Source organism: Sorghum bicolor, chromosome 5, assembly GCF_000003195.3.
Source record: "Sorghum bicolor cultivar BTx623 chromosome 5, Sorghum_bicolor_NCBIv3, whole genome shotgun sequence".
Classification (NCBI taxonomy): domain Eukaryota; kingdom Viridiplantae; phylum Streptophyta; class Magnoliopsida; order Poales; family Poaceae; genus Sorghum; species Sorghum bicolor.
Genome location: NC_012874.2, coordinates 56,058,360 through 56,085,124, shown reverse-complemented (window position 1 = coordinate 56,085,124; position 26,765 = coordinate 56,058,360). Strand labels below are relative to the sequence as shown.

Sequence of the window (26,765 nt, the reverse complement as noted above, 5' to 3'; positions counted from 1 at the left end):
GGTTGATTTGTTGCGAGAGAAAAATATTGCTGACAAATTCGGTTGATAAGCTAAGGGAACAAGCTGCTTAAAACATTCATATTTATATATGCAAAAAATACGATGTGCTACAGTTCCCCGGTTTAATTTGCTGCCTTGCTAGCTCGGGCCATGCAATGCAGGTAGGGATGAAAACGGTATGGATATTTTCCGACCGTATCCGAGACCGAATGTTTAACATCCGATACCGTATCCGTATCCGAATACTAAAATCGTATATTTATGATGTCGACATCGAATCATATCTTATCCGATATGATTGACACTATCCGTATTCGAATCCGAATCCGACCAGAAATATGAAAACAAATATGATATCGGTGATATCCGTCCGTATCCGATCCGTTTTCATCACTAAACGCAGGCACCCTGCACTGCCACTGATGCACTGCATTACGTAGGTCTCTGCAGGTGGGTCTCCCTGTCCACTGTCATGGGGCTGGCTGGGCCCCTGGTGGTGGCCACTAGGCCAGCACACGCATCTTCCCGAGATCCATATGCATCATCCTCATCCACCGGCGGGCTACCACACCACACGCTGATCTAATAGGCATGCACATCCGCGGACCACGGCGGCGCCATGGGCATGGATGCGTATACCGATGGAGATGGGACGTCGATGGACGGATGGACGGCTGTCCATCGACATCGACCAGAGCTCCGATGGAGCCGATGATGACCGGATCAGAGGGGTGCGTGGCGCCGCCGTCGGCTTTGCTTTGCTGTTGGCAGCGGGCCGGGGCGCATGACGTGAAACCCTCGCAGACGGCTTTGCTGTTACTCGTAGCTATAGGCCTGGTTTTAGTTAAAAAAATTTGCAAAATTTTTCAGATTCACCGTCACATCGAATCTTTAGACGTATACATGAAGTATTAAATATAGATAAAAATAAAAACTAAGTGCACAGTTTGGTCGGAATTGACGAGACGAATCTTTTGAGCCTAATTAGTCCATGATTGCACAATATTTGTCAAATACAAACGAAAATGCTACAGCGTCGATTTTGCAAAAAAATTTGAAACTAAACAAGGATTTTTGTTACGGTAGTACTTTTATTTTTATTTGACAATTATTGTCTAATTATAGATTAGTTAGGCTTAAAATATTCGTCTCGCAAATTACAGATAAACTATGCAATTAGTTATCTTTTTTATCTATATTTAATACTTCATTCATGTACCGTAAAATTCGATATTACGTAGAATCTTGAAAAATTTTGGGAACTAAATAGATGTCAAAGGATTCAAGTCGATGGTCGAGATCATCGTCGACGAATCCGATCACGTACAGTCTCCGGCGCTTTGCACGATCTGCTGGACGACCGATCCTGATCCTTTGCTGCCATGCATGCATGGCCGGAGATGCTCGTATCGTACGTAGCGGCAGGGTAAGGTCGACATCCATCTGCGACGGCGAGAGACGACACAGACAGACTGACGAGTGTCTTCCAAAGGTAGGAGAGACGGCCGCTTTGGTCTGATTTTTCGATAACACTTTTTTTTAATTTTTTTTTGATGAGGTGTACTATATCGTGTACCTGTCGAAATGTGGGCCAGGCCATTTTCTCGTGTTGGGTACTTTGGGTACGAGCAAAAAAACCTTTCTTTTTTTTGAGTAAAAATTAAACCTTTCTTTTTAAGGTCAGTGCGTGTTTAGAAGTAGAGAGTGCAATGAAGCTGTTCTTGAGTTAGCTAAATTAGGCTTGTTATGTAATCAGGGAGAGGAGCAAATTATGAGCTCTATCCTTCAAAGTGTTCATGTATTTGTTGCTAACGATCTGTTAGCATCTGAAATCCACCCAGTTTAAAAAAAACGGTGAGAACACCGATGCTCACGTACACGAACAAGCCCACGTTTGCTGATACATGTCATGAATATATATTACTTTGTAGCTGGCTATAAAATAATTTATTTTATAGCCACTTTGAGTTACGATAATTATTATATTAATTTATAAGATTATAGTAACTTATTACTAAGTGGTTTACTATAATATTACGGTAAATATCCCCATATGTTAGAGTAACTCAACTATTGTAAATATGTATACATATTATCGTAAATTAGTATATAAAATTATCGTAAATAGAGGTGGCTACAGAATAACATATTTTGTAGCTAGCTATAGAGTATATTCTCCATATATATATATATATATATATATATTCTTGAGTTATCGAAGGTCACAAAAGCAAAAGAAAGGTGCTACTACGTGTAATTTAGTTTCTAAATTAAATTTGGAAAACATTGTTGACGGTCCTTAAGTATCAAATTTAATCATCAAATAAATAAAGAAAAGGATCCAAATGCAAGCAACACCCAGACTTAGGGTTTTATCTGACAAAATTTCATGAGTTTTGGTGTTTGTCTATTTCTGCAGGGGGTTATCAGGAAATATGGAGGAAGAGGCCCACACGTCGGGTTTACATAGAGATATTAACGTGTGCGCCAATTTTCTATCATCTAGAAGACTCCAGAAGCCACGGGAACGAACGGAAAGCCGAGCGGGCCCGGGGGTAGGGGCCCGGCCTCCCCCCTTGGGCGCCCGCCCAGGTGTCTCGGCCAATCAGGCCCCGCCTCGCGGATCATGCTCCACCGACCTAAGGGATCAAAGAAAACCGTGCGATTAAGGTCGGTTTGATCCGACGGCCCACAATCATTTGGAGAGGCTATATAAGCAGGCCCCCTGGCCCCTGGAGGAGACACCCTCTTCGATCCCTATTCATTATTCATAGACAGAGCGAAAGCTAGGATTTGGAGATGAGAGCTCTCCTCTCATCTCTAAACTAGAGTAGATCTAGGTAGTAGCGAGATAGAGAGCGAGAGAGGATTGGAGGAGAGGCCGGCCTGTCGGTTCTTCCTTTGGTTGTACTTCGCCATGATCAAGCTCTAGTCAAGCTGGCTCATGGGATGACTCTGGTAATCTACTTCTTATTTCATTATGCAATTACTATCCATGTATGTTCTGGTTAACAACTCTTTTGAGTACTTTAATCTATAGGACGTTATAGGTGAGAGTTGTAGTATAGGTGTAAGTGTGGTGCTTAGACCTAGATTACTTGTGGATATCCCCTGTCTAGCCGGATCGTGTGGTAGGCCGCGTATGTGACAGCTACGTTGGTCCTCTGTAGTCCACCTCCCATTAGCAGGACTGGTAGGGTTTATTGGTGGATAATCATCCTTTGTGGTGTATTCTTATCACGTGGTTCGTCCCAGACATAGACATACCCCTTTGAAGTAGAGAAACCATAGTTATCCTCTCTATTCTCCTACCATCGCCCATATACTAGATTGCTCTACTCTCTATTCCCATATTATCACTCATTGTTATCTTACCTTTAATATTGTTCTTATTCAATTCTACCATCTTTCCTATTTACACCTACCTATCTATCTAGGTTAAGTTAGAGCGTAGATCAGTTCTCTCGTTTCCTTGTGGATACGATAAAACCTTTAATCGGGAAAAAGCTACAACGGTATCCGTTGAAAGGTCCTAATATGGCTAGAGCGGGGGTGAATAGCCTATTTAAAAAATCTACAAACTCACTAGAGCAAGAGGTTAGTAAATAACAAAGCAAAGCTTTTTGCTCTAGCTCTAAAGGGGTGTTTGCAAGCCACCTATCCAACAATTCTAGTTATTAAGATCACTAGGCACACAAGTGCTATGTCACTACCTACACTAGAGAGCTATCTAAAGTTTCTATACAAGTAAGTAAGCTACTCTAGTTTGCGGGAATGTAAGAGAGATGGTTTGATCTTTATACCGCCGCGTAGAGGGGATGAACCAATCAATAATATGAAGTCCAATCACCGGGAGAAATCCAATGAATAAACACAATGGAGACAAACAATTTTTTCTCAAGGTTCATGTGCTTGCCGACACGCTACGTCCCCGTTGTGTCGACCAACACTTGGTGGTTCGGTGGCTAAGAGGTGTAGCACGAACCTCGTCCTCACTAGGACACCACAAGAACCTACCCACAAGTGAGGTAACTCAATGACACGAGCAATCCACTAGAGTTACCTTTCGGCTCTCCGCCAGGGAAGGTACAAGACCCCTCACAATCACCGAGAGATGGCCACGAACAGTCACCAACTCGTGCCAATGCTCCTCCGCTGCTCCAAGCCGTCTAGGTGGCGGCAACCACCAAGAGTAACAAGAAAACCGCAGCTAGAACGATCCCCAAGTGCCACTAGATGCAATCACTCAAGCAAATGCACTTGGAATCACTCCCAATCTCACAAAGATGTATAATCTATGAAGGAGATGAGTGGGAGGTGTTTGCTTAGGCTCACAAGGATGTCAAGTATGTTAGAATGCCAAGAGAGTGAGCCCCAAGCCGGCCAAGCACGTATTTATAGCCCCTCAAGCAAATAGAGCCGTTAGCTCTTATACTGGTGATATACGGGGTCACCGGACGCTCTTAAAGGGGCACCGGACGCTCAACACCAGCGTCCGGTGCTCCAACGTCAGCCGCGTGTCAGAGTCTAACGGTAACCTGCAGAGCACCGAACGCTGAGCAATCCGGTGCACACCGGACCCATGCGCAGAGAGCTTCGGAAACTCGCAAGGTCACCGGACGCGAGCCACCGGACGCACCCTGAGCGTCCGGTGCTCACCGGACTCATGCGCAGAGAGGTTTGCAAAACCTCCTCACATCGGATGCACACCACCGGACGCTCCAAGCTGCGTCCGGTGCCTATCGTCCGGTGCCTAACCCTAACCGAGTCAGGCTGCCTGCTCACCGGACGCACAGGAACAACGTCCGGTGCTTCTAAGTCAGCGTCCGGTGAGTGTTCCTCAGTGAGAAACACTCCCGCGACTTCTCCAAATTTCCCACCGGCGCAATAGAAAATATGCACTTCATTTTCTCGAAAAGCACCGAATCTCGCCTCGCAAGCTCGGCGGGAGGGAGAGAGGAACCCATCCTCTCTCTACCCTTCAAACTTCAACTCCCTTCTCAAAGTGTGCCAACACCACAATGTGTGTACCAACAAGTGCATGTGTGTTAGCATTTTCACAAACATTTTCTTTGAAGAAGTTAAGTTAGCTCACTAGGTTCTAAATGCATGCACAAGAACAATGACACCTAGTGGCACTTGATAACCGCTTAGCCAAAGAATTTCCCTCTTTATAGTACGGCTATCTATCCTAAATGTGATCACACCCTCTATGGTGTCTTGATCACCAAAACCAAAACCCTAAGCAATACCTTTGCCTTGATCTCCATAGGGTTTTGTTTTTCTCTTTCTTATTTTCCAAGTTGAGCACTTGATCACCTTGTGGTCATCACCATCATCACCATGATCATCACTTGCTCCATCACTTGGCATGTACCAACCTCATTAAGTCTACACACACTTAGCATAGAGGTTAGTACTAGGGTTTCATCAATTATCCAAAACCAAACTAGGGCTTTCAATCTCCCCCTTTTTGGTAATTGATGACAACCCTTTTTACAAAGATTTTCAATAAAATTTTCTTGGATTCATGTTGCTTGCCCAAGCATTTTACCATGTGCAAAGGTTATGGACAAGTTTCATAAACCCAAATTGGTAGCAATTGCTCCCCCTACATATGTGCTAAGAGTTTGGATTTGAAAGCTTGCACATATGCTTGAATATGAAATATAGGAGTCAATTTCTACCAAATGATGCTAAGGTGTAAAGAATGGACCTTTGAAGCGTGATACCAATCAGAGTTGCCAATGTATTCCATCCTTAGCACCATTAGTAACTAGACATTCACAAAAACTAGAACACCTCGTGAGATCAACATTATAGATAAGGTTCTAGTACCACTTGTGAAGCAAATTATAGTCTAGTTACACTACCTATGCATGCTAGTTCTTCATTTCATCAATCAAGCCTACAACTAGCATACACCACACAAGCAAGATATCGGACAGAAAGCTTCTAAAGCTAATGCTAATGCAAGCAAACATATGTGATGCTCATTCAAATGCAACATACAAGTTTATGAGCTTGCTCCCCCTACTTGTGTGCTTCAAAATTTTAATTGACCCCCTTCTTTTATCATGTTACTCCCCTATCTTAAAACTTTGGTTAATTTCTCTCCCCCTTTGTCATCAATGACCACAAAAGGTGAGCTCAAATTTTAGATAGGTTAGTTTGAAACCATGTGAAGTGAGATCATTTTACCAATTTGGTTCAATTTAGATTACTTGCATCACTTGGCATGTACGAACCTCATTAAGTCTACACACACTTAGCATAGAGGTTAGTACTAGGGTTTCATCAATTATCCAAAACCAAACTAGGGCTTTCATCCGTGCGCTTGCGGATTTATCTGTGTGCGTATAAATACCATAGTACACTCTAGTGCCATGCTGGGGATGACAACCTAGTATTCAAGTGGTGTAAACAAGTGTCAACAAGCTTTTTGGCGCCGTTGCCGGGGAGACGGTTGCTGAGTTGACTACGAACTAGCTTAATCATTTTCTAAAAAATATATATATATATATCCTTTTATCCATTGCCTTATCTTTGCTATTCTTTCTTCTTATCTAATCCTTGATCTCTGGTCTATCATGAAGGCAAACATGTCTATCTATAAGTTTAATAGACCTACGGGCACACATCTCGAACCACCAAAATCTTCAAAGCCTATCATGACATCTAGTTTTGAGATAAGCCCGGAATACATAGAATTTCTTCAAAAACAACCTTTCTCAAGAGAAGGTGAGGAAAACCCATACACACACCTAAGAGAGTTTTATCGAGTCTGTGACCTCCTTCGCATTGAAGGCATGTCTGATGAGACCCTTAAATGGAAGCTCTTTCCATTCTCTTTAACGGAAAAAGCTAAACATTGGTATAAACTCAACATAGGAAGTGCTCATGTTGATTGGAAGGAGCTATACAATAGTTTTCTCTCTAAATATTTTCCGATCTCCAAAGAGGCGGATCTTCGAATCGTGATTCTTTCTTTTAGATAATTAGAAGAAGAATCTCTTGGCGAATCATGGGACCGCTTTATTGACCTTACTCTCACTGGCCCAAATCTTTCTATTACAAGAGAAGTTCTTCTAATTCACTTTTTTAAGGGCCTTAGTAGGGAAAATAAGTAAACCCTTCATGCGGCCTCTAGAGGATCTTTCCACCACCTGTCCGCTAGTGAAGCTTGGAATTTGATTGATTTAATGAGCGGAAAGTCTCCTAGCATTTATATCCCTGAGAAAGAGAAAGAATCAGTTCCTAGACAAGAAGAGGAAGTTTCGATAGCCAAATTACAACCACTTCAATCCCAAACTTTAGCTATCGATCCTAACCCATCAATACCCCAAAATTCTCTAAGGGAGGAAGGAATTCCGACCTTAAATCTTTGAGATACTGATGGTTTAGACTTCTGGTTCCATAAGAGACTTTCAAGCATAGATAATTCAAATCCTTGCAATGATGGTTCTCTTAGAGAATGTCCTGGTTCCTGTTATGAAGAAGTCGAGGATGACATATCAAGTGAAGGAGAGCTAAACTATATAGAAAATTCTATCTGCTCCCCTTCCATGTTCACAAATTCTAAATCCATCCTTGACCTTAGATACCCATCTTATCCCTCTCCTTTTCAGTCTCATGATGATCCTAGCAATCCATCAAAATGATCATACCATAGGAGTCATAAAGACCATGAGGATGACATGTTAAGTAATGCCATAGAAGGAGAGCTAAGCCATATAGAAGATTCTATCAGCTCCCTTGTCTTGATCACAAATTCTAAATGGCTAAAATGTGTAGAATGGAAGGACAAGGAAGAAGCCTTAATGGATTCTGACCTTGGCTCAATTTCAGATGTTGAGTCTTTAACTCCCCTTGAATATGAGATTCATCCATCTATAGAAGAGGACATAGACAGGACCAATCCAAGAGAAACTCTAAACATTTAGATTAGAGACGAAGATAACATTAATGAGTATGGAATTTATTTCATATCCACTTCGTTTACTCCATGCTCATATGAAACATCTTCCCAATCTATTGGTCTCTCCAACATCACCACATTTGAGATCTCCAACACCCTCTTCCTTTCTATTTACAAAAACATTAAAAGGGCGGTTGTCGATGCATATGTCTATAATAAATATTGCAGATCTCGTTGAGCTAATCTTGATATACAAAGGTTGGCGTTGGAGGGGAAACCACTTCGCCAACATAAACTGATGGTATCCCAAGGACAAGCTTAGTGTCCTAAAATAAGCATTTATCAGATCGTAACATGAGCTTTTAATTATTTGCAACATTACCTGGTGTATTGAGCATATAAGGATAACTGTAAAAATATTCCTTCGGGTATTCTTGTCACTAACCTTTCTAGGATTGGAGCAAGAAGATCGGATGAACGACAAGAAAGTACAAGGTATGTCCAACAAATCATTATGCAACACTGAATTAAATTCATCCAAACTTGATTTTTGCAAAATTCAAGCTTGGGGGAGTACCTTACATAAAAACATCCTTTGCCATGTTGCTATGTTGATTGTCCCTACCTTTAAGACATGCTCAATTGATTAAATACTAATCACACTACTTCATCTCCACTTAAGTAGATCTCTATAAAAGCCATCACACTACCTTTGTTTATCCTAGTAAGTGTTAGTTTAGAAGTACTGCACATACTTCTATCGGCTTTTAAACTAAGCATGTGCTTAGGTTAAAAAGCCTTCCTTAATCTAATTAGACATGGAGTCCAGTTTGGTTATTGAACTGAAAACTGCTTATGTAGACATTGGTATATTTTGTCGGACTAACCCCTGCAGAAAAACTTTCAATATCGATTTGGGAAGTCCTGAGTTAAACTCACATCAGAGATGAAGAGAGAGACACATGAAGTGTAACAATTTGCACAAGAAGGACATAGCTCATTCATCATAGAGAGATGATCCATGGAAGGAGACAAAGTACATAAACAAGATACACAGGTACTACGAATGGGAAGCTTCCACAAGGTGAGATTGTACCATCACTCTTCAATTAAGGTAACATCTTAAGATATGTGACTATCACTTTTATAAGCTTCTCCTTGGTTCTGGCGTTCACATAAATAAAGAGATAAACATATATAATTTATAACTCCAAATTAACCAACCCAACTGATTGAGCATGTTTAGTCCTTTAATCTTTGTTCCTAGTACTACATCCATGATCCTACACTCCTAATTATATGAGCTAAAATGTTGCACATTCAATCTTTGGGAAGATATAAAGAAAAAGACATATACATAGATAGATTACCTTTCCATAAGGTTGAGCGATCTGATCTGACAAATGTTTTAAATGCTACACTCATGAACTTGTCACCCATCAACTTTGTCTTGCTCCCTATGCTTAAGGATAGAGAAGAATAAATATACTTTTGGTTCTGTTGGTGTTTTCCACCAATAGGACCTATGCACTTGATCTATGCCTTGTCTCTATGAGCAGTACACATTTTGAGAAACATGGAGGATTTTTCAACTCTCAGACTCTACCAAGTGAAGGACCTGGATCTATGAGCACAAACACACTGAGCAAGATACTGCCAACGCCGCACTTCGAACTGCTGGGCAAACAAAGAACATGGGTGACACCGTATCAAGAGGTGCAGACGTCAAGGTCCACACCTGAATCAAATGATGCACCTAAAGAATGAACATGGTGAGAAGTCTTGTTCAGAAGACTTAAAACATTGAACCATCGCCGAAAGGTAAAATCGGTAGTTATCCATATTTATCCTTTATGCATTCCCTTTTTCCTCAAATTATTGACTTTCCTTAATAGCTTGTCAGTTAATCATGCTATCTTGAAAAGAAAATAAAAAAGTTAAAAATAGTAAGCTGCATGTGAGTATGCTCGTGGCATAAAACCCATAAGTACATTCACTGTGGTGGCGTAAAAATAAAATAAATATATTCCTATCCTATAGAAATGAAAATATAAAAATAAATTTGTGATCCTACCAAAGAGAGTAATATTTATTAGAGGAAGCTCAACATATAAAGGCAAAGAGATTTTATGCTAACACTTAACCAGTTCCACAAAGCTTTGTTGTCTATTTGAGCTCCACAGAATTTAAGGATCAAAGAAGACTAGCAGACGGAGGACCCCCATTTATCCAGCTAAGTGTTTCTACTCATGTTTATACTTTACTGAAACAATAAAAAGTTGCATAATCATAAAAACCCAAATAAAGATTTTATGCTTATATATATCTTTGTTTAGTTTGCTAAATAAAAAAATAAAGTTTGCTATGAACCCTCATGATAAGCTCTCACGTGGAAATGATAAATAGTTGATCTACCATGACTAGTTCTCAAAATTGAATTCTCTCTCAAGTTTAGGCATGACTGTTATGAATTAAGATTTGCTCTAAACCTAGACTTGTGGGAAGAGTACTTGATCTAAAGTCTAAGTCGTTAACGGATATGATATGGAAAGATTGAGCTGTTGTTTATCTGTTCCTAGAGATGCTAGAATTCTGGAGAATTTTATCTTTGAAAATCTTTAAAATGTTGCATGATGAGTTCTTGTATGATGAGAGTTTAAAATCCTACCACAGCCACATATACATGCTTATTAGACTATGAACCATACATTAACTTTTTACTGCTTATGAGCATTAAGTGTGGTCAAGCTATGTAGACCCTTAGGAGCTTGTCATGCGGTTAAAATCAAGATTCACTTGCACGTTCACTCATACATGCTACTTCTTCTCTGGAAATACGCATCCACATACATCCACTCATTTCCCTCTTCAGATTCACCCAAAATTATTCTACTCCTATCCGGGAGAGAATAGCAAAAAACATTGTCCCATTCCTGCTTTTCCCAGTGAAATAAATGCTCGAGATATTTTGGTTACTACCCAGTGAAATAAATGCTCGAGATATTTTGGTTACTACCACTTGCTACATTATTCTAGGAGGGTGAGTGCTCTAAAAAATACGAGGAAATAAAAAGGGGCAAGTGCCCGGAACCTCGAAGAAAAAAAAGTGAGACGAGTAGAATTAGGGGTACAAGATACCCACCTGAGAGAAAAGAAAAAGAAAATATAGAGCATCTCATTCCCCCTCAAAAAGCTTTAAAGTGCAAGAAAGGTATGTATCCCCTCAAAAGAGCAAAAGTAGAATTATACTTTCACCATTGTTTTCACCATCATCACCATACACCATTCATTCGCCACACATGCACATCTTGATTTGACTTATTGACTTGTTTCTCTGGATCCATGGTTTGACTATGCAATAAATGTCTTGTAAGTATGTATTAGCAGTCTCCCACCTATGAGCTCCAGATATCAAAATCTTATTAGAGTAGGGTGAGAGAGAAGGCAATGTCACTATGCCTCATACCAAAAATACCATATACTTTGGGCTTCTCTAAAAATTTAAGCAACCTATAAGCTCCAATTCAACCCCTTGTGCCTAGAGTGACCTAGAGAGCTACCGGATAAAAGTTTTGCAACCTAGTTCCAATCCTATACTAGCAAGGAAATTCTAAGAATGTAAAAGCATAAAGTAAATGCTAGAATGTAAAGGAGTAGTGGAAGAAAGTGCTCGACGATGTTTTGCCGAGGTATCGGAGAGTCGCCACTCTCCACTAGTCCTCGTTGGAGCACCCGCGCAAGGGTCTTGCTCCCCCTTGGTCCGCGCAAGGACCAAGTGCTCTCTACGGGTTGATTCTTCGACACTCCGTCGCGGTGAATCGCCCAAAACCGCTCACAAGCTTGACACGAGCCACCCACAAGAACTCCGAGCGATCTCTGTGCCTCCAATCACCACCGAACCGTCTAGGTGATGGCGATCACCAAGAGTAACAAGCAAAGAACTCTCACTTGACCCAAACAAGGCTCTAGAGAGTGGTGGATGCACACTTGACTCTTGGAATTCACTAGAGAAGGATTCTCTCAAGAAATCACTCAATTCTCTATCCTCTCTAGGCTCTTGCTACTCTCTTGCTCCACAACAAGTTTCTCAGATGTTCAAATGGGCAAGCAAGCTCTCATGGACGAGGTGCAGAAGTATAAATACTCCCCACGAAGTCCAAAGGTCAGCCAACCGTTTTCCACTGAAAACGGGGTCACCGGACGCTCTTTATGTTGCACCGGACGCTCTACACCGAGCGACCATTGCTCCATAACGGCTAACTGTACCTGCGTCTGATAGGTCATCGGACGCTAACTTTCAACGTCCGGTGGCACCGTCCGGTGCTCCGGGGAGTTTTACATACTCCCTGAGTATGGGACCGGACGCTACCCGGTGCGTCCGGTGCTAAGGGGAAGTTTACAACCTCCCTGGGTGTGGGACCGGACGCTGCCCGGTGAGTCCGATGCCAGCGTCCGGTGCTTAACCCTAAGCACCACACTATTCCAACGGCTAAGGACCTCACCGGACGCACTCACAGAGCGTCCGGTGCAGCGTTCGGTGCCCCCTTGGGCACCCTAACTTCGTCGAAACGCGATCGCTCCAAAACGAAGTTGGTTCCTCTCGATCTAAGGACTATCTCTGAGCTGCCTAGTGCTAGGTTTACTAAGTGTGCACCACACCACACCTAAACCTAAATCCTTGCCTAAGTCAAGCTACTAGATCAAAGCCCCTCTTAATAGTATGGTCAAAGGAAAACAAAGTCCCAAACTACTCTAAGTGCCTTTCTTCACCATATGGCACTTAGACTTAGTCTAGTCTTGACGATGTCGATCCATCCTTTGAAAACCAAAACGATTTCCACTATTAAGTAGGCATGTACGTCCCTGTCCATTGAGTACCTATTACCATGACCTTACCTATGACTTTGCCTCTGCAAAACACACGTTAGTCATAGTAATCAACATTGTCATTAATCACCGAAATCACTAGGGGCCTAGATGCTCTTTCTAACCATTCTATCTTTTAACTACTCAAGACATAAGTGACGGTTGCAAGCCCCATGGTGAAAGGTAAAATGAGTAAGTTTTAAGTCTTAACAGTTTACTCTAACTCAGAGATAAGACCTTGTTTGAAAGCATGTGTACCGTCAACTTTCTAAGGTATTGTAGCAATTCTATCCTTGCTCAGGGACGAGCAAGAGGTAAGCTTGGGGGAGTTTGTTGACGGTCCTTAAGTATCAAATTTAATCATCAAATAAATAAAGAAAAGGATCCAAATGCAACCAACACCCAGACTTAGGGTTTTATCTGACAGAATTCTACGAGTTTTGGTGTTTGTCTATTTCTGCAGAGGGTTATCAGGAAATATTGAGGAAATGCCCACACGTTGGGTTTATATAGAGATATTAACGTGTGTGCAATTTTCTATCATCTAGAAGACTCCAGAAGCCACGGGAACGAACGGGAAGCCGAGTGGGCCCGGGGCAGGGCGCCCGACCTCCCCCCTTGGGCGCCCACCGAGGTGTCTCGGCCAATCAGGCCCCGCCTCGCGGATCATGCTCCACCGACCTAAGAGATCAAGGAAAACCATGCGATTAAGGTCGGTTTGATCCGACGGCCCACAATCATTTGGAGGGGCTATATAAGCAGGCCCCCTGGCCCCTGGAGGAGACACCCTCTTAGATCCCTATTCATTATTCATAGACAGAGCAAAAGCTAGGGTTTGGAGATGTGAGCTCTCCTCTCATCTCTAAACTAGAGTAGATCTAGATAGTAGTGAGATGGAAAGCGAGGGAGGATTGGAGGAGAGGCCGGCCTATCGGTTCTTCCTCTGGTTGTACTTCGCCATGATCAATCTCTAATCAAGCTGGCTCATGGGATGACTCTGGTAATCTACTTATTTCATTATGCAATTACTATCCATGTATGTTCTGGTTCACAACTCTTTTGAGTACTTTAATCTATAGGACGCTATAGGTGAGAGTTGTAGTATAGGTGTAAGCGTGGTGCTTAGACCTAGATTACTTGTGGATATCCCTGTCTAGCCAGATCATGTGGTAGGCCGCATATGTGACAGCTACGTTGGTCCTCTGTAGTCCACCTACCATTAGCAGGACTGGTAGGGTTTATCGACCTATGGATAGGCATCCTTTGTAGTGTATTCTTATCACGTGGTTCGTCCCAGACATAGACATACCCCTTTGAAGTAGAGAAACCATAGTTATCCTCTCTATTCTCCTACCATCGCCCATATACTAGATTGCTCTACTCTCTATTCCCATATTATCACCCATTGTTATCTTACCTTTAATATTGTTCTTATTCAATTCTACCATCTTTCATATTTACACCTACCTATCTATCTAGGTTAAGTTAGAGCGTAGATCAGCTCTCCCGTTTCCCTGTGGATACGATAAAACCTTTAACCGGGTAAAAGCTACAACGGTATCCGCGCACTTGTGGATTTATCTGTGTGCGTATAAATACCATAGTACACTCTAGTGCCATGCTGGGGATGACAACCTAGTATTCAAGTGGTGTTAGCAAGTGTCAACAAACATGAGAAACAAAATCACTACTATAGAAATGATTTTGCGTGACATTGCTCTTTATTTAATGGAGGTGGTCTCAAAATCCAACCGCCTTGAAAAATCCTAGACGATTAGTGGAGACAGGCATTTTTATTTACGGAGGTGGTCACTTTTGTCCGCCTCCATAAATGGATTTACAGAGACGGACATCTTAAGAAAACCACCTCCTAAAATAGACTATTTTTAGAGGCGGTCATCTTAAGGTGTCCGCCTCCATAAATCTGTTTTCGGAGGCGGACACATTGAAGGGTCGAGACGGCGGACTGGAGGGGGGTGAATAGTCCTTTCTAAAACTTATCATGCCGGCTAACTAAAACTAATACGGAATTAAAACTATCGGTCTAGCCAAGACTACACCCCTCTATCTAAGTTCTCTAGCACCTTGTAAAAGATCCTAAAGAAGCAAACAACACCTAACTAATTCTAAAAGCAAGGTCACACAAACCTATGCCACTAGTACATGCAAACCAGGGGAGCTCCTACACAACTAGAAAGCAAAAGCACAAAGCTCCTAAGCTCACTAGCGGTGCTCAACAACAAGGTAACCAATGCCAAATAGAGAGCGCAAATTACTTAGCTACACAAACTAAGCAATGTGACTATTAGTCACGCAAGGGGAATTACTTCTAGCTACACAAGCAAGAAGGTAAATAGCAAGCTACACAAGCTAACTAATTACAAGAGCAACTACACAAGCATAAGTATACAAATGTAAATACAAGCTTGTGTCAGGGACTTACAAACCAACGGGAAGAATAATATTCACATGATGATTTTCTCCTGCGGTTCACTTGGTTGCCACCAAGCTACGTTCCGATTGAGACAAGCTCCAAGGTTGCCGCCGGTCCTCTTGCTAGTGGTGACCAGCATGTCACACTCTCCCACGTGGAGTGCTTACCATAAGCTCTAGCACTTGACCCGACCAGACCACTTGTCGCCCTTCACGTCTCGCTCAACTAGAGTTGCTCTTCACGATCTCCACGGGCTGAGCACTGTACCCCTCACAATCTCTTCTCCGGAGCACCGCACAATCTCCTTGTGTGCTTCAACGGAGTCACAAGCCACCAAGTCATCTAGGAGGTGGCAACCTCCAAGAGTAACAAGCACCACCGGCTTGCAACACGAACACCTAGTGCCACTCGATGCAATCTCTCAATGCAATGCACTAGAATCACTCACTCACAATCGGATAATCACTATCAAGCATATGTGAGTTAGAGGCTTCACTAGCACTCTCCAAGCATGGACACTAAATCCCAAGGGTGCTTAGCCACAGCCAAGGCCGGCCACCACTTCTATTTATAGCCCCAAGGGCTAAACTAGTTGTTTCCCTTTCACTGGACAAAACACGTGGGCACCGGACGCGCTGCTAGGAGCCACCGGACGCTTGAACCTAGCGTCCGGTGCTCAGGTGACAGCCACATGTTACTAGCCGTTTGAACTCGACCGTTGCCGCCAACGGCTCACACGCGCGCTAGCCTGGCACAGTAACATCGGACAATCTGCTGGTCCACACCGGATGCGTCCGGTGCACACCAGACCCATACGTAGAGAGGGTGTAAAACACGCGGGGTCACCGGACGCTCTCCTGGGCGTCCGATGCTCATTCTACGCCTGCGCCAGCAACGGACAACACACTCGCAACTTCTCCAAATTTCTCACTGACGCAATAGAAAATAAACACTTAATTTTCTCAAAAGCGCCGAATCCCGACTCGCAAGCTCGGCGGGAGGGAGAGAGGAACCCAAACCCTTGTTTACCCTAGGAACTCCTCATCCTTTGCAAAGGTGCTAACACCACCAGGTGTACACCACCATGTGCAAGTGTGTTAGCTTTTTCACAAACATTTTCTCAAAGGAGTTAGCCTCTCAACTTGCCACGCCACTCGATCCTAACACGTATGCAAAGTTAGATCGCTCAAGTGGCACTAGATGACCGATATGCAAACAAGTTTGCCACTCTTGATAGTATGGCCATCTATCCTAAGTTCGGTCATAAACTTCTCTACACACCTATGACCGGTGAAATGGAAATGTCCTAGGTTATACCTTTGCCTTGTGCTTCTCCTCTAATGTTGATGCAACACATGCACCAAGCAATCACCAAATGATATGATCCACTTCATATCATCACGTGACTATATTGGTTCATCGACCTTAACCTCACTTGCTCTTCACCGTTGCCTCGGTCCATCAGCGCCAAGTCTTGCTCAAGCTTCACCGTCACACACGGTCCCTCGCTTCAAAGCCTCTGACTTGTCCTTCACTCTTGCAACCGGTCCATTGAGCCAAACCTCATCTTGATCTTCTCCACCTTGGTCATATGACTCCATGTCATGTCTCATATGCAATGAGCTCCTCCATCATCACACAATCACCTGTGGACTAATCTCTTGTGTATCTCACATAAACACTATTAGTCCACCTAAGTTGTCACTCAATTACCAAAACCAAACAATGACCTTTCACACATTATAAATCTCGTCTATGGAAAAGGCTAAGGCCTAATAGGCCCAGTCGAGGCCTGATAGCCGTCTTCGATATAAATATAGGAAGTTAGGGTTTATTGCTTCACTTCTCCTACCTCCGCAGCCGCACTCCTCCTCCCTCTCCCTCAGCCGAGTGGCGCTCTCTCCTAAGCACACTTCTCTCTCCCTCCTCAGCCAAACGACGCTCTCTCCCTCTCCCTCTTCTTCTCTATCCACAAGCGCATGGAGGCCCTCTCCCTTCCTTCCTCCCTCTGACAGCCGTCCCTCTACCTCCAGCGGTGCAATTCCCTCCTCTCGTTGACAGCGATGCAGGGAGGCTCTCCTCCCTCTCCCCTCCTAGATTCAGTGGGTAGCGGCCTCCCCCTCCTAGATTCGATGGTTAGCGGCCTCCTCCTCCTAGATCTGGTCAGTGGCGGTCTTTCTCTCTCTCTTGAGGCCGCCCTTCTCCCTCTGGTGGTGCAGCGGGCATGCAAGGATGGTCCCTCCCTCACCTCCCTAAGCAGCGACAGTGGCCATCTTGTAGTGGATCCGGTGGTGGCAGCAGCTCCCCCTTTCCTCTATACCAGACCCAAAGCGGCTACGAGGAGAGAAGGTGAGCACCCCTCCTCCACCTCCTCAAGTGTGGCGGCGACCCGGCATCCCCCACCCTTCGTGTGGTTCTCTGCTAGCAGCATGCGACCAGAGCAACAATGTAGTTTAGAGTGGCGGATCTAGTGGCGCATGGCTTCCCGAGCGGTGGATCTGGCTCACGACACTAGCGTCGCGGTTCACAGCGGCGCATCTGGATCTAGGGCTAGGAATGGGCTCACTGGTGGGCTCAAAAATGGGCTTGCTAGTGGGCTCTTTTTTGGTTTTTTAATCCATTAACCGAGGTGTGTGGTTGCAAGATGCCCGCCTCTGTTTATTGATTTACCGAGGTGGGCAAAAGCAACCGCCTCCATTTACGCTAAAATATAGAAATATTCCGTACCGACCGCATTCGTTTTCTATATTGTAATTCCGTTTCCGACCGTTTTCATCCTACTGCTATGACATGAAGCAATTCTCGCTTTTCGAGAATTCACAAAATTTGAACTTTGACTAAAGTTTTATAAAACATTTATGATACAAAATAAGTATCGTTATATTAATTATGAAATATATTTTTATAGTTAACTTCATTGGAGACACAAATGATAATATTCATTACAAACTTAGTCAAATTAAAACTAGTTTGAATCACATAACTTCTACAGTTTTATCTTTTTTTGGACTGAGGAGCACATAGATTGTGGACCCGGAGACAAATACAACAAACACGCTCCCCAACCACACCAAAGAAATACATGAGAGACAAACACGTACGTGGTGACACGCCACATGAGGCTGCAGAGACTGCCGGCTACGCGCTACCCATGCAAATACATTCCTTCCCCACGTCCAAGACGAAATGGCATTATCTACCATCATTATATGTGCCTTCAAAACCCATACAATTTGATGGTATATATACATATACATGCACATGGATCTACCAAAACGTGCCCACTTATTATTTTGAGTCCAAAAAAACTTAAAATTCTTCAGACCAATGATGTCGAAAGACAACTTGTACCGGACAGAAAATCTACCAGTACATTCGACCTATCATGTGTTGGTAGCACTTCCTATCCTTTTCTTTGTAAGTTGGGTCTCTTTTGTGACAGTTCTTGTAAATGCGCTTTCTGAAAGTTATCATGTTCAGTCTACTCACCTGAAAGTAAATGAACGCTACTGCAGCTACGCTTATAATTACCACTGTGGACAAGTGGATACACCATGGCACCAAACAGTAGAAATGAATGCTTTTGGGTCACATCTCTTCCTTTGTTTTTATCTTATATGTTAACATTCAAATTACCCCTAAGTTAATATCTCTCTTTGATTCTTATTTCAGGGCCAGGGGTCATTTTAACAAAAGACAATCTTATAAAGCAAAAATTGAAATGGACATGACAATGCAAGTGTTGTTTTTGTAATAACAAAGAGTGCATCCGACACTCATTTCATTGCCATATTGCAAGAATTAGATTTGTTCAAGTAGTTGCATTTAGTTTATGATCATCAAATAGTATGAAAGATTTTCCATGAGTTTGGGTTCAACATGTGGACCCTGGCAAAACTACGATCTCAGTTTGTGTGGGAGCAACTGCAATTTTATTTTAGTCTATTTGGCTGAGGAGAGATGATGTATATTTGACAGAAAAAGATTGTATTCTTATTTGTAGGTTATTTTCAGGACCACATACTGAAACAGATTTTGGACCATGCATTAACCATAAGAAAAGTGCCGAACCAAGTTTGAAGGGGGCATGTCATATGCATGAGACACCGGAACTGGAGATTTTTGCTCATGGATGGTTGTCATTTAATTGGCTTACCAATTTGTTTGCCGTCTCATCCTTTAGTTTTGCTTTTTGAGAGCTTGCCTTATACCCCCGGAGGCTATAGAACTGTAATAAAGATTGGTTGTGGACATAATCATGTGTAAAAATCATAAGAAAATCTCTTTTTCCCCTAAAAATTAAACTATTTTACAAAATTTATTATTGTAGACTGCTTAACTGGCCGCGGAAGGATTTTCCAAGCTACTTTAATAACTTCAACATTGGTGGCATCTCCCCGCATATATAAAGCTTTGAGCTGCGTGTTTGGACCAACGCTTCTGGAGGCTTTATTTCTACCTCGTGCACTGTCGTCTCCTGATGAACTTTGCGTGTATATATAGCCATCGATAAATCATGCGGCCAAAGTGCTGTGGAACCGTGGCCTTTTGCTGCGTGTCCTGCTGCCCCTCTCTTTGTTCTCTTTGTCCCCTGCTGCTGCTGGCTGGCCTATGTGAGTGTGTGTATGATAGAGCCGAGTGGGCTTCGCTTTCTCGAGGGTAAAAAGATGCAGACACTGCCTGCCTCCCTGTATTTCACTTTCTTGAGAAGGTAAAAGGTGCAGCGGCTTTACTCCTACATATATATAGCTTCGTTTTTTGCAGACACGCATACATAATGTTTTCGTGTTGGAGAAGTTCGACGACGTGTACTCACTGGATAGTTTCATCAAAAATATGTACTGCAGGGTAGGCTTTACTCAACGACGAGACAAATAGCGTACAGTTTCTTTCTTTCAATGTAAAACCCCTACCCAACTTGAAAGTAGCATAGTTGAGTAGTAGCACTTAGGCCTTGTTTAGTTTCCATCCCAAAACTTTACACCCTATCTCATCGAATATTTGAACACATGGAGCATTAGATATAGATAAAAAAATAACTAATTTGACAGATTGTAAGTACTTTTCGAGATGAATCTTTTAAGCCAATTAGTCTATGATTAGACACTACTTGCTATAGTAATACATGTGCTAATGATGAATTAATTAGGCCTAATAAATTCATCTCGTGATTTACTAATGGATTCTATAACTTGTTTTTTTATTAGTGTCTGAACACTCCATGCGACATCTCCATGTAACATCTAATATAACACCCAAAAACTTTAGAGCCTGGAACTAAACAAGCCCTAAATACACTGAAATTTGATCGACTGGATTTCTTCACACATGTACGCAACTTATTATATTGGATGATATATTTTAAAAATTAGTCCATCAATCTATGCTCTCGGGCTAATTTTGAGATAGTTAAGTAATATAAATTCTTATTTTATATATATTAACTAATAAAAATTACTTCATACAATTAGAAATTGGCTTTGGCATGATTGAGAGAGATCGTTGTGGCGCAGCTTATGATGTTGCAATAGTTTGATTTCACGACTGTTTCTTTTTCTTCATTTGTTTTATGCCCCAGTATGGCTAACTTTATGTAGTATATGGGAGTGTTGGACTTCTCTATTTAGGCCTTGTTTAGTTCCCAAAAAAATTTACAAAATTTTTCAGATTCCCCGTCACATCAAATCTTTAGATGCATGCATGAAGTATTAAATATAGACGAAAATAAAAACTAATTGCGCAATTTGATCGGAATCGACGAGACGAATCTTTTGAGTCTAGTTAGTATATGATTGGATAATATTTGTCAAATACAAACGAAAGTGGTACTATTTCTATTTTACAAATTTTTTTGGAACTAAACAAGACCCAGAAATTAAACTATGTGGGGTAACAATATTAAAAGTTAGTTCACCTGCAAATAAAATAATAATAACATGATTGAGTATTAGATATTTAGATGTATATCTTCAGTTGTTTTCATAAATCGTAGTCATTCGTTGATTTGTCTGATGAATTATTAAGGTTAATTTGGAAGTCCATACCATAGATGATTGGCTTGTCATCTGTTGGTTTTCTGATCTTTTGCTTTACAAATACTTGTCACTGACGTAATGAAGTCATTGCTATGAACTTCTTAACACACTGTTGCATCTTTGAAATTATTTTATATGTATTTATTATGCCCTTGAAAAGAAATTGGTTAGCATTATTATGTTTCCATCCTGGTCAGATGTTGTGCTGCTTCTTTCAGAATCATCTCGTTAGTGTTGATGGCTTCCTAGGTTGGCATGATGATCACCGTTGTAGCTTTCGCTATGTATATATATGATCAATAGATGTGAGAATAATTGGATTGATATATTAAAAAAATGTAGTATTTAACAGAAAAGTTACATACCGAGGAAAGCAGGGTAGATTACCTTATTTATCTTTGTAATTATTTTTGTAGTTTGTTTTGAAGGTTGCAAGTGATGGCTTTGTGCATCACTGTGCCATTGAAGCCTTGCTGGTGTTTGCTTGAAGTCTGTATTTATGAGTGAGATTATCTACCCCCATCAGATAGATTTGTTTTTAGTTTCTTTTGGCCTAATTGAGAAGATAAATGAATTAGTCATAGATATTGGTTTGGTTCATTTTTTTGGTTGGTGGTGGTATGTTTTAGAGATTTTTGTGAGATCTATTAATTGCTTGTCCTCGCGATGAATATGATTGGTTTGTTAAGATAGGCTGAACGGAGGTTGATGTATTTATCAACGTGTTACCATAATATCTGTGTATATTTATTTTAAAAAAATAATTCAGATTCTAGGCTACAGTCTTTGTGTAATACCCGATTTTAAGGACAAAACCAGATATGCACCATATGTGAGTCTTAGAAGCCAAATCTCACATATAGCTACAAATAAGGGGTAATATCAAAAGACAATGCATAAATATATAACGTACTTAGTATAAAAGAGATAACCTTCAGTATCAAACAGCGGATAGATAACTCCAAACTTCGGGTATTAACTCCTCTCCACAGGATCAAACTGACTGGTTGATCACAAGCCCAAAACTTCTCCTGAGGTGTGGGGGAATTGCAAGAGTGAGCACATATCGTACTCAACAAGTATAACCAGGGGTTCATGAGGCTCAATAAGCTGACACTGGTTTGACTGCATTTAGCTTTTATATGTAGATATCATATTTAATCGTTGGATAGCAAATATCAAGATAGCATATTAAATCCCATAACCACATGATCAATTTATACAAGAATTAAGAATAACACATATAAACAACATAATAAACCATCATTTATTATCATTATTCACGTTCATCAGTGTCCATCTATTCCGTCAGTTTTCCGGGCCGCCCGTATCCGTGGGCACGGCTAGTATACCAGATTTAACACTCTGCAGAGGTTGTACATCTTTACCCATGAGTCATGATTTACCCTTTTGCCCGAGGCCCGTCGACCTCTTAGCTCACTTCCAAGGAAAGCCGGCAGGGTTCACTATGAAGTCTTTCAAAGGTTCGTCTAACAAGTTAGGGCCGCAAGGTTTCCTTTGCGCGCAGATATAGATACCCCCCTTCCAAATGGCACAATGATGCGCAGCCTATACACATAAGGACAGGGGCTCGCACTATACCCAAAATGGTTCAGCCCCTCCGCCCTTTCGGGTAACCTCTAACAAGCTAAAAAAGCTTACTCATACTTGACTAAAGCCAGAGCCATATAGCCCTCATGGTTGTACGAGTTGTCCCAGCTTTTGCCAAGGGATAAGTCCTTATGGAGGGTCAAGATCAATCTAGTAAAAGCTAGAGTTCTTTCCACCCTTTATGTTCAAGTTACTAGAAAGCTTATTTTATTGTTTATTGTATATCCCAACATTCGTGTTACATGATCATGGATTATATTCAAGCACTAGCAAGAACTACCTAAATGCATATTCAAAATAGGTAACAAGGAATTCAGGATAACAATCATCTATGATTTTGCTAAGGTCATCAAGGTGGACACATGCATATGAATTGTATTAATTGTGTATAGGTAACAAGGATAATCCCCAATTATACTTGCCTTGATCAAAGCTCTCCTAAGCCTGCTGCTGGTCGTCAAAAGATTGACCTTGATCACCAACGTATCGCTCACCGTCTATACCCGATCATCAATCAACAACACGCAATCCAATATAGACAGTCATACACGAAGCAAACAAGCTATAATTAGAACAATACACCAAACAGTGATAAAACAAATATAAAAGTTTATCAAAATATTCTACGCAGCGCTACGATCACATAAACGTAAAGTTCACGAAAATCGGAATTAAACGGAGAAGTTATGCATTTTCCAAAATTTTCCTATAGAGAAATAATTAATTAAATGCTACTGCAGAAATAAAAAGTTTCAAAACAGTAAACTAATACTTCTAACATGTAGAGCTCGTGAACACGAATCTAACAAAATTTGAATGGACAAAAACGGAGTTAAAATGAGAATTTTATGACCAAAACAATTTGAATGGCAAACTTGTAAATACAGGAAAACGTAATCTGCCTAAGCCGAACGGGAATACGTTTTTAAACGGAGAAAACGTACTCTGCGAAAGCCGCCAAGGACTGCGGAGTAAAAGCTGAAAAGTTTCAGGGACTCTTTATGAAGTCTCGCAGCGAAGGGGTATCTTCTATTTTTGGCCTTTGATCTCCAATCCAACGGCTCAGATTTCTTCCAGGGGGGTCCGGCGGCGGCCGGCCGTCTTCCTGCGCTCCGGCACGGTGGCGCGCCATGAGCACCGCCGCGAAGCTTGCCGGCGCACGCGAAGGAGACGTCTCCAAGCACCAAAAACACAACCGAGGACATACATAGGGCGCGTAGAGGAGGAAAAGGGGAGCTCACCAAGGGGATTAATTCCGCTAGAGAGAGAGCGAGGAGCTCGGTTGGTGATGGAGAACTAAGCCGGTTCGGCGAGATCCAAAACGCGACGTCTAGGGCATGTATTTGCGGCGTGGGTGGGGGAAACAAGGCGCGAGGTGTTGCTGGGATCTTTATAGGGCTCAGGTAATCAACTTGGCAAGGAAATCTCGGAAGAAACGGAATTGGATTCGGCGTTCACGGCTTCGGCTGAGTCCAGCTCGCACACGGCGAGAGGAAGACGACGGGCGCCGCCAGGTGGGGCCTGGGTGTCAGCATGTGGGAAGAGGGGAATAGGGCGCACGCCTGCTGCCCGGCTTGGGCTTGCTGCCGTGGGGGGGGAAGAAAAGGCCAGACTGGGCCGCGCCCTGGGCCGAGCGAGGGGAATGGAAAGGGGAGAGGAAGGTTTGGGCCTCCGGGCCAGAAACAGTGGAGAAAGTTGTTTTTCTTTTTTTTCTTTTCCTTTGTTTGTTTTTTTGTTTATTTAAAAGCCTTTTCAAACTCATTTAAAAATCCTTTTTAAATCTGTTTGAAATATTTTGAACTTTTGTCAAACACACACACATCAATAAATCAAATACAAAGGCATGAATTCTCAAACATATTGCTAAACTCCTATGATAAATTTTATTTTGATGAAGAATATTATTTCCTATGTTTCATGAGCACAAAAAAATCATAATTAAATCATTTTAGCTCTATTTCCCAGAAAACAATTTTTAGGGTGTTACACTTTGCTATTACGGTGCATAAAAAGTCATTACAGCTTGCACTGTGATAATCAAGATGTTAAATTTAGTATATGATATATTGTGTCATACTATGATTTTACAAAAACAAAGAACACTTAAAATGAGATTCCTAGTATTGATATGGTTATTAAATAACAATGGTATGAATTAATTATTTGTAATGAAAACTTATATTCGTATTTACACGTAGATCTAGAGTTACTTTTTATTATAAAATTGATTACCAGTATTAATATGTCATAATATTTTAGTCGACATATAATAAACTTATCTTCAAATAACAGTGGTTATTAATTTATTTTTCATCATAACTTATATTAGTGTTTACATATGTAGATTTAGAGATATTTTTATTTTTTTATAACAATGAAGGTTGATAATTTAGATAACCAAAAGTTTTATTTTATATTATCTTTGTTAGTGACATATGTGGGCAATTTGGATACAAACATAGGGGATACTTTGCATTATCTTTTATAATGATAAATGTAGACAATTTAAAAACAAATTTAGGGATTATTTTTGAATTATGGTTCACAAATGGCAGAGGTGCACAATTTAGATGTAAATTTAGAGACTTGATTTCAGTTTTTGCATGGTTGGCAAAAATTGCCTCCAACAAAGCCGTCTGACACACACACAAGTATCTTGTTTGTTGGCATCGATAGATTGCCTCTATTTTTTTGTACTAATCTATTAACCTTCTATCGGATTTTTGACTTGATGGCCCAATGTATTTTTTGATTAATATGGGATTTCTAGAATTTATCTTTATTTCTAGCATATCTGGCTAGAATTAAAATGAAGGCTCTATTACGGCGTCCAGTTAATTAGTAATTGTAAGATGAGTCCGCTAGCTAAAGGCTCTATATAAAATAGAAGTTAATATTAGGCTTATATCAATAATGTAAATTTTATTATGTCCTTTTTAGTTGTAGTACAAGTACATTGCCCACTTTTCCTTATTATGTATTAGTTTTTAGCCTTTAATGTGAATTATCACAATCCTGATATATGTCCCAAACAGTACAGTAGCTCACTACTTTCTCCACTTCAAATTATAAGATGTTTTGGCTTATCTAGATACATGGCTTCTACTATATATGTATTTAGATCATATATCAATACGTCTGGATATACAGTAATATGTTGCTATAATTTGGAACAAAGAGAGTACTTAATAATCAGTTCAAATTAATCTCTGGGGATTGAATTGTATTCCAACTTCCTTATGTCAAAGCTGGAGTTCTTTTCTTTCTTTCTTTTCCTATTGGCAAATAAATACTTCAAACCATAAGTTTTTTAACATCATTAAAGATCATATACAATTAACTATTTCATTTCATTCAAACCCTTTTTAGCTTGCAATAGGGATTTCCCGTGGAAGGGATATATCTCTCTGCTCCTACTTTGATCCCGCTAGCAGCCCCCACACGGAATCTCTAACTCACGTATCTCTACAACTAAAAAGACCCGGATGATATCGTCATACCATCCATCGGCCTGCCTCCACTCCACGCTCGACCCACTTACGGAATATTCTTGTAGTTCGTTCTAATACCATGCTAATGACTTTCTAGAGTATCTAATTGAGGTGCTTATCATATTTATTATGTGGCTAGATCAGATTAATTATCCTTGTCACTATTTATTATTTCATATATCTTTTATGTGACACTTATCCCTGTATGATGAGTTAGATATAATGTTCTCAATTATACATGCAATGATAGATGCTCAATCTCATATTCTATTCTGTAATCAATATTGATGATTGCTAATCCCTTCCCAGTGGTAAAAATATAAATAACGATACCTGGAATACTTCCCGGTTAAAATGCTGCATCGGTATTAATCTGTGCGCTTGCAGATCCCATTCATTATTTATTTAGA

The 26,765-nt window shown here is 41.2% G+C and overlaps 1 protein-coding gene across 1 annotated transcript in view; it reads left to right on the top strand.

The window, feature by feature from the left end:
• Positions 642–26,765, top strand: part of LOC8083129 — a 27,695-nt gene continuing 1,571 nt past the window's right edge. Inside the window, exon 1 of the mRNA XM_002450777.2 lies at positions 642–731. Within this exon, the coding sequence (XP_002450822.2) occupies positions 642–731 (90 nt within the window). The remainder of the gene's footprint in view (positions 732–26,765) is intronic.